Below are 9,146 nucleotides of genomic sequence, written 5' to 3' on the forward strand. Positions count from 1 at the left end.
TGCTGAAGCAGCAAAGCTGAACTGCTAACAGGTCAGGGGGCAAGAGGAACAGCCTGGGTATGAATTGGGGTTTGCTGTTGCCACCTCTCCTGCTTTGTGGGCAGATGTTAAGGTACCGGGGGGGGTGTGGAGAGACTCTCCGGGTTCCAACTGGGCAACCTTGGAAACGGGGATGTGGATTCCTTCCCAGTAGGGGATGCCACGACTTTCCTGGAGCTCTGTCCAAAGCAGCGGTATGCCCGCTTACCAAAAGTGTTCTTTGTGGATTTCATCTATACTGGGATTCTGCAAGTACCCGATTATTGCCCATCTGAGCCGTAGAACTCACAGGCGGCGTGCCCTTGTATGGGGCTTCAAATAAGCTATCATCTTGCCCGAGAACCATGGGAAGTGTAGTTTTTTTTCCGCGAGCGCGCCCTGTGGATTGTCTAATACATACATGTGACGGCTCTTATAAAGCTACAGTGTTGGAGAGAGAGAGAGAGAAGCCCGCAGGAATTAAAAAACGGGGTCAGGTCTGTAATGCCGCTCCTATGGCCAGGATTCAAGGGCTTAAAACTTTTTTGTATGACATATACTCACGAGTCAGAGCGAGTTTGCCGAAGTGTCTAGAAACGAAGAATCCAGTACAAATCTCTTACAGGGGCTCTCTTCATGTATTTCTCTCCCCACCCCCACCCCTGGTATGGTTTGTTGTGTTTTTTAAAAAAAATAAATATTCTAAAAGGGCTAAGCTGCTCTTGTGTTCCTGTATTAAGAGAACAAAAAGGAGCTACTAGTGATTCTCAAGATCATCATTTATGGGAAACAGAAAGCAGAATCTCACAGCTCTGTCAATGGGAGCCCTTCTCGAGAGGGGATTTGTTTTACATCGTGTTCCCCAAATTGGCACACGAAGCCATTTTATACCGTCAGGCTCTCAATCCGTCAGTGTCAGTATTGCCAACTTGGACTGGCAGCGGCTCTCCAGGGTCTCGGGCAAAGGTCTTTCACATCGCCCATTGCCTGGTTCCTTTTTAGCTGGAGGTAGCGGGGACCGAACTTGGGGCCTTTGGCATACCGAACAGCTGTTCCACCACCGAGCCATGACCCCAGAGAAGAATATTTGGATATTTTGACGGGGACCTACATGAACACACGAAGCTGCCTTGTACCGAATCTGACCACTGGTCCATCATCACCAGTATTGTGTCTGCAGACTGAAAGGGGCTCTCCGTGGTCACGTGCAGTGTTCCCTCTAAGCTGAGTTAGTGTGAGCCAGCTCACAGTTTTTTAGCCTCCGGCTCACACCTTTTTGTCTTCGCTCAGGAAGGATGGCTCCAGAGCCAACTCATTGATGCAGTAGCCAAATGGCTCGCTCACCACCTTAATGCCAGTAGCCCACAAAGTAGAATTTTTGCTCACGAGGCAACACGGCTTAGAGGGAGCATTGGTCACGTGACCTGGTCTTTTAACTGGAAACGCCAGGGATTGAACTCGGGGCCTTCGACACGTCAAGCAGATGCCCTGCCTCCGAGCCACAGCCAGGATTTCAGCACAAGGCGGCCGATGTGCATCAGTAGATGAGAACTGCTTTCGATAGTGAGTCGTGACCCAATGCTCCCTCTAAGCTGCGGAGTCCCTTCGATAGTGAGTCGTCGTGACCCAATGCTCCTTCTAAGCTGCGGAGTCCTGCGAGCAAAAATTCTACTTTGTGAGCTACCAGCATTAAAGTTGTGAGCAAGCAATTTGACTGCTGCATAAATTAGTTTGCTCTGGAGCCCTCCTTCCAGAGCCAAGACAAAAATGTGTGAGCCAGAGGATAAAAAACTGTGAGCTCGCTCACATTAAGCTGAGAGGGAACACTGGTCTGGACCAATGTTCCCTCTAAGGTTTGGAGTCTTGTGAGCGAAAATTCTACTTTGTGAGCTACCAGCATTAAAGTTGTGAGCAAGCAATTTGACTGCTGCATAAATTAGTTTGCTCTGGAGCCCTCCTTCCAGAGCCAAGACAAAAATGTGTGAGCCGGAGGCTAAAAAACTGTGAGCCCGCTCACACTAACTCAGCTGAGAGGGAACACTGGTCTGGACCTACCTAACCCAGTATCCTGTTCCCGCTGGCAGCCAGTTGCTTCAAGAAGCACAACACCACATCCCAAACTTCATCCCCGGCCCCCAGTCTGGCTTTTGGGAATAGACTTTCTCTAAAGCCCTACACTCCATGAACAGGTCTGCAAAGTCAGTATATCCGAGAAACTCTTATTTCCTTCCGGGGGGGATTTATTGTCCAAGAAAAGTAAGATGAAACTCCGGACTCCCCAATGGAGTCCTCGACAGCATCAGACAGGCCATGGATCCCTTCTGCTGTCTGTTCGGCCGTCCCTACAACCCGTCTTGCGGGCAAGGGAGTCTGTGCTGGCGAGTGTGAGGGAGGGGAGGGGTGCTTTGACAAATGTAAAAAGAAGGGGAATAGCGCCTGGATGAGTAAAATCTCCCAAGTTTGGGTTTGTATCCTAGAAAACAGGAGGAATACAGCAAAGTGGACAGGAGGCCGAGCTGGTACAAGACTGGCCTCTGACTTGGGAGGTGGGGGGACCGGCCCCAGAAGGCCTCGAGTTTAAACAGCTGCAAGCAAGGAAATGGGCTACAGGCAGAACATTACAAATTAATACTCAGTTACCGTATGACATTGTGTGTCGTATAGCTAGGAGATCCTAAGATTGCCTAGCAGCTGGAAGTTCAAGCTCTTTAGCGTTGCATACCACTAGGTGGCGAGCTAGACTTGTTTTTTTAGGCAAGAGATGATTCAGAGGTGGTTTGCTGTTGCCCGCCTCTGCGTCTCGGCCCCGGTATTCCTTGGAGGCTGCCCTCCCGATTCCTAACCACGGCCGACCCTGCTTAGCTTCCGAGATCTGGATAGCCTGTGCTATCCAGGTCAAGTTAACAGAGCAGTGCAAAAGAAAAGGGAGCCCGCCCGATTCGTCAAGAACAATCTGCACGGTGGAAACAGCTTTCTGGGCTCCCGGCATCTGCACGGTGATACGACGGCCCCACCGCACTGGAAAGACGTGCACCTGAATGGCAAAACGAAACGCCCTCAGAGCCAGAACTACCAGTCTGCGTGTATATAACCAGCAGGCTGTGCCGCTCGTGGCCCAGATATTAAACCGAAAACAAAAAAGAAAACACTGGATTCAAGAGGTTACATAAATTACGTGTGTTTTGCAAAAGTTATTCTGCTTCGGTTAGACATGGAACGGGCAGGCTTCGGTTGTGCAGAATCGCTCTTCTGGCCTCTGATGCGGTCCAGGAATTCCAAATATGTTTCCTTTTTTCAGGCTTACCTTTGCCTTCACAAGGGCTTGAAGCCTTTTTTGTCCCTTAAAACAGGCATGTTAGATCAGACAGGGCTTCCAGTCACACAGGGCCAGAGCGATATACCATAGCTCGCTACTGTGTTTTTCAGCCTCCCATTTTGGGAATCACATGATTTAAGCCCCACCCCAGTTCACAAAACACCGGGTAGGCTGCAGTACATAACTGACGTTCAGAACATTGGCAAGGGCAGGTCTCCCAACTACAAGGAGAGAGATTCCAAAGGGGTTCTTATTACAGTTGTTGTGCACATGTGCAAATGAAAAAGCCACAAAATACATACCGCCCCAGCACTGGACAGTTCATCTCTCCCCCTGTGCAAAGCAAAGACAGAATTCTGCTTTCTTGTGATGCTAAAAATTGGGGTGAGGGTGGGGAGTCAAAGTGTCATTTCCCAAAACGGATTTCGTAAGGAACGGATTTCTGTGTGGGAGAGTGGGACCTCGGTGTTATGTACGATTCCTCGACACGAGCTGAAAGGAGACAGGTCCAAGCGAAATAAACCCGACGTACAAGGTCGCAGACGTTATTCAGGTCGCAGAATACGTTCTTCCTTGCTGCAGAATTGGAGTGACTCTTAGTAAAGAACTCGGATCGTTTGTCAGTGGACTGTACACAAGTGGGTCTGAGGAGCGCTTCGACTTGGGAGGGCCGGGAGAAGCAAACAGCACCACGGGCCGAGAGGCTGTGAGTCAACAGAGGGGCGTCTCCACGTAATTCCAAATCCCTCCCTCGTCATGTTCAGCTACATACAAAATGATCCCACCGCAGCCACCAAGTGTTCAAACTCCAACCACCCTCCTCCCTCCCGTTGTCCAGTCCCCGAAAGCTCTGCCCTAAGGCCTCTCCCCGTTGCTGTGGCCCTTGTTTTGGGACAAGTCACTCTCCGCCTCGGCGTCCTCGTGCACCCGCTGGTGGAGCGTGAGGTTGCGGAGCTGCCGGAAGCTCTTGCTGCAGCGCATGCACGGGTAGGGACGTCCCGCCGCGGCGGCCGCGTGGATCTGCTGATGGGCGGCCAGCTTGGACGGATAGCAGAAGCTCTTCCCGCAGCGGGTGCAGGGGTAAGGGCGCTGCCCCGTGTGCGTGCGGCGGTGGGCGGCCAGCTTGGAGGGGTAGCAGAAGCTCTTGGGGCAGTCGGCACATTTGTAGGGGCGCTCCGGGGTGTGGATCCACTGGTGGGCGGCCAGCTTGGAGCGGTGTCCAAAGCGCTTGGGGCACAGGGTGCAGGGGTACGGCCGCTCGCCCGTGTGGGTTCGGCGGTGGGCGGCCAGCTTGGAAGGGTAGCTGAAGCTCTTGGGGCAATCGGGACATTTGTAGGGGCGCTCGGCGCAGTGGGTCCACTGGTGGGTGGCCAGCTTGGAGCGGTACACGAAGCGCTTGCCGCAGTCTTTGCACTGGTACGGGCGCTCCGAGGGGAGCACGGCGGGGGGCCGGGGGCGGCGAGGGCGGGCAGGCTTGGGGGGCTCCGTGGTGGGAGGCGAAGACAGGGCCGTGGGCGGAGGCGCCTTGGCGTTCTCCTTCAAGGCTTGTGGGTCTGAAAGGAAAGGAGAAATTCAAAAGGGGAAGTACTTTTACGGGGAAACCTCTTCCCTGCTTCCACACACACACCCCCGGCCACTAGATGATTGTTCCCCTGCCACCCAATGACCACTTTCCTCCAAATTCCTTGTTGCCTCGCCCTTCTTAGCTCAACCATATTTCGGATGTCCACACGACACTGCCTTCCGAGTCAGGTCTTTCGAGAGAAGTATCTCCCGCTCTGACCGGAAGCGGCTTTCCAGAGTCTCAAGCTAGAAGTCTTTCACCCTGGCGGCTGCCCTCTCATTTTATCCAGAGAGGCCGGGGCTTGAACCGCCCACCTTCTGCATGCAAAGCAGATGATCTACCCCGTTGGACAGCAGACTGCATCTCCTTCCTGCCCTAGTCCCTCCCCCACCATTCCACTGCAAACATGTGCGCGGCACAGTCCTGCCCAGGAAGAGGTGTAGCCGGGACACCCTGCTTGCTGAAACCGATCCTCTTTACCCGCACTGTCGCTGCTCAGCGGGTTGGTGGCCATGCCATTCTTGCCGTTGTTGCTCACGCAGGGCTGGTCTCCCCTTTCCAGCATCAGGACCAGGCTCGGTCTAGCGAGTAAGTAACCTGCACAAACAGGAGAGGTTTGCAATATTATACGCAGCAGTTGATCGAACCGGTAAGATACAGGAGAAGGAACGAAATCGGCTTTGATGAACTGCCTGTACCCTGGCCTGTAGCTACAGTGAGGCTATTGGAAACTCCGCCCCCTTCCTTAAAGGGCCCCCGCTTCTCCCCAAAAGCATTTAAAAGGATCCTTTAAATGCTTTTGAGAAGAAGCGGGGGGGGGGGTTTGCACGCCCCCCCCTCCCTCCCCTCCTGCAAGATTTAAAGGGTCCTTCCGCTGACCTGCAGGCTACCTGCTCCTCACTGATCGGCTTAAGGGCCCTATAAATTTGCAAGAGGGGAGGGAGAGGGGTGCGCGCCACCCCCCTTCATTACAAATAACGGCAGCCCCGCTAGGGAAAAAAAATTGCCCCACAAGCCACAAAATCCTGGCTACAGGCCTGCCTGTACACCCCCCCCCCCAGTAACGAAAAACAGAAATTGCGTTTGAAGAACTTAAATTCTGAAAGATCTATGTGTTAAGCAGCTATATATCAGGAGAAATGTCCTAACTGTAAGAGTGGTTGAGCAGCGGAACAGACTGCCTCGGGAGGTGGTGGATGCTCCTTCGCTGGATATTTTCAAGCGGAGGCTGGACGACCATCTTTCGGGTATGCTGCAGGGCTGTCTTTTGGCTGTGCGCCTGCAGAGTGCAGGGGGTTGGACTAGATGACCTGCAAGGTCCCTTCCAGCTCTAACATTCTATGATTCTAAGGTGAGGAAAACGTGCACATTCCAGCCAAGTAGGGAGCAGATAGACAGAAAACGTGGCCCTCAGCTGAGCCTGGAGTGCTGTGGGTCTCCAGTTAAAGGAACTCAGGAGAAAAGAAAGACCTCTCTAGGCCTAAATTTTGCCGAACGGATGAACCGATGGGGTAAGACAGATAGTTGCAAGGAAACCTATGTCACCAGTCTCAGGAGGTTCCAGAGGTGCTGCTGCTACCTTTGCACGTCTGTCTTTGCAGACATAAGGACTAGAAGCTTGCTTTTTTACATATCTGTACCTCTGTGAAGGTTTTCAGATATTAGGCACCAGAGAATCCACACTGTTTCAGTGCTGGTGGGGAATACACCCAGCCCTGAGCAGGGGACAGGAAAGTAGGGAAGCGTACATGAAACCAGGCAGGTTTCTATACAGCCATGGCCGAGTCACCTGTGGCAAACAAGGGTTGTCTCCCAGTGACTAGCTTTAAAAAAAAAAAAGCTTTACGAAAGTTGTCTCTCTCTCTCTCGGCCACATCTTAGGATGTGAGTGAGCGGCAGGGGTCATTTCTTGCGGGAGCGCACAGGAGCGGAGCTCCGGCAGTAAGGAGCCCAGGGGGCGGGCACATGCAACAAGCCCCACCCCCTGCTCCCAGCAGCCCTCAGTCAGGCCACGAGGAGCAAGAAGCAGCCAGATAGGTTGCAGAGCCCCCACCCCGGCCTGCCTTCAGGTACAAGCTCTCTCTCCTCTGTGAGGGCAGATCTGTGTGTTTTCCCCATAGCTAGCAATCCAAAACAGTCCAGTGGCATCTCTAAGACTGAGTTTTATTCAGGTACAAGCTCTCCCTCCTCTGTTAGGGCAGATCTGCACGTCCCCCACCCCCAATAGCTAGCAATCCAAAACAGTCCAGTGGCATCTCTAAGACTGAGTTTTATTCAGGTACAAGCTCTCCCTCCTCTGTTAGGGCAGATCTGCACGTCCCCCACCCCCAATAGCTAGCAATCCAAAACAGTCCAGTGGCATCTCTAAGACTGAGTTTTATTCAGGTACAAGCTCTCCCTCCTCTGTTAGGGCAGATCTGCACGTCCCCCACCCCCAATAGCTAGCAATCCAAAACAGTCCAGTGGCATCTCTAAGACTGAGTTTTATTCAGGTACAAGCTCTCCCTCCTCTGTTAGGGCAGATCTGCACGTCCCCCACCCCCAATAGCTAGCAATCCAAAACAGTCCAGTGGCAACACTTCGGTGGGAAGGTAACAGCGTTCCGTGCGCCTTGGTGTTTAGTCATGCCGGCCACATGACCACGGAAACGTCTTCGGACAGCGCTGGCTCTTCGGCTTTGAAACGGAGATGAGCACCACAACCCTAGAGTCGGATTCGACTGGCTTTCGAGCAAGGGAACCTTTACCTTTACTTTAATGAGCTCCTGCACCTCTTTTTCTACGAAATGACCCCTGGTTAGCGGACAGGTGAGGGAGCTGTGTGGGCATTCGAAAGGCTGGCTGAAGAGACCCCGGACGCAGCCTGCCCCCATTTCCCCCTTGGCTTCTGGTCTGCTGTAAGGCCCCGGGATCCAATTACTGTTCAATGCTGCTCTTGCACAACTTGGAATCCGTGTGTGGTTGCTATGGCAACTGGCTCCGAAGACAGGCCAGAGAGGAGGCCGAAGGGCTTAGGCCGGCCAGAGAGGCGCCCTTCCGAGTGAGGGGCGGCAGGCAGACGGACACCGGGCGGCTCAACGGGGACAGGGCTGGATCCCTTCCGCGTCCCGTGCCCAGCGCCAGCGTTCAGTGCCAAGTCTCAAAACTCAAATACGTGCCCAAAAGCTGAAGGCATCAGCCCCTTTACACTTGGGGGAGGGAGGCTCAGATCGAAGGGTGGGGCTGGAGCTTCAGTATTTTTCCTCTGGAAGGAGATTACAGCAGGGATGGCCAAACTGCGACCCAAAACCCACTTATTTATCGCAAAGTGCCAACACGGGCAATTTAACCTGAATACCAAGGTTTTACTTTAGAAAAAACAACCCATACGTTAACTTAAGATGATCCAAACAAAGTAAGGAAAGCAATCCCAAATGCTTTCATTTACTTAAAATGATTTGGCAGAGAATTTGACACTTTAAGGATGGTCTGGGCCTGGCTGGGGCGATGGCATGCATGCCCGCAGAGAGGGCTCTGAGGGCCACCTCTGGCCCCCGTGCCATAGGTTCGCCACCACTGTATTACAGCGTCGAAGGGAGGGGACAGCAATCGCCTCAGCATTCTCGGCCTCGCTGGCAGCAGAGAGGAATTTCTTCAAACGGGGCCACAGCAGCCAGCCCATGCTCTGTATGGATTTTTAAATTATACCCGGAGTCGCTCTCTGTCTTTTTGGGGTACCTCTTTGGAGTGCTGCATTGGGGGGGGGCTGGAAGGCATGCTACCGGCACGGGGGGGAGGGGCTGCAAAAGCCAGCCAGGGCTCTACGCTTGAAAATGAATGAAAGGGGGCGAAAGCACACTCTAAAGGGGAGACGGCCAGATCCGTAGGCCATTTTGGTGGGTCTGGCGTGGCTGGTGCTAGAATTCAGTGCCCCTAGCTTCAATACACAGGGGTCTGTCAGTGGCTGCTAGCTGGGCTGACTGATGGGAACCTCCACGTTCAGAGGCTATATATCTCTGAATCCCGGTGCCAGGAGACAACATCAGGGGAAGGCGTCGGCCTCTCTGCTCTGTTGTTGGCCCTCCAGAGGAACTGGTTGGCCACCGTGAGATGGCCCGCTGGTCGAACCCAGCAAGCCTCTTCTTATGTTCTTACCAGGGGAAGGCCTTGGCCTCCATGCCCTATTGTTGGCCCTCCAGAGGAACTGGTTGGCCGCTGTGTGAGACAGGATGCTGGACTAGATGGACCACTGGTCTGATCTAGCGGGGTT

At 53.3% G+C, this 9,146-nt stretch overlaps 1 protein-coding gene across 1 annotated transcript; it reads right to left on the reverse strand.

Moving 5' to 3' along the window:
• Window positions 1-3,199: 3,199 nt before the first annotated feature.
• Window positions 3,200-5,493, reverse strand: LOC107112051 (zinc finger protein 575-like). The gene is made up of 2 exons (XM_015413116.1): window positions 5,379-5,493; window positions 3,200-4,887 (listed from the first exon to the last, which is right to left on the reverse strand). Exons 1-2 carry the CDS (start codon window positions 5,461-5,463, stop codon window positions 4,190-4,192), a joined length of 783 nt encoding a protein of 260 aa, XP_015268602.1. The 5' UTR covers window positions 5,464-5,493; the 3' UTR covers window positions 3,200-4,189.
• Between the last annotated feature and the right edge of the window lie 3,653 nt (window positions 5,494-9,146).

Source organism: Gekko japonicus, unplaced genomic scaffold (assembly GCF_001447785.1).
Source record: "Gekko japonicus isolate JY-2015 unplaced genomic scaffold, Gekko_japonicus_V1.1 scaffold4073, whole genome shotgun sequence".
NCBI lineage: Eukaryota > Metazoa > Chordata > Lepidosauria > Squamata > Gekkonidae > Gekko > Gekko japonicus.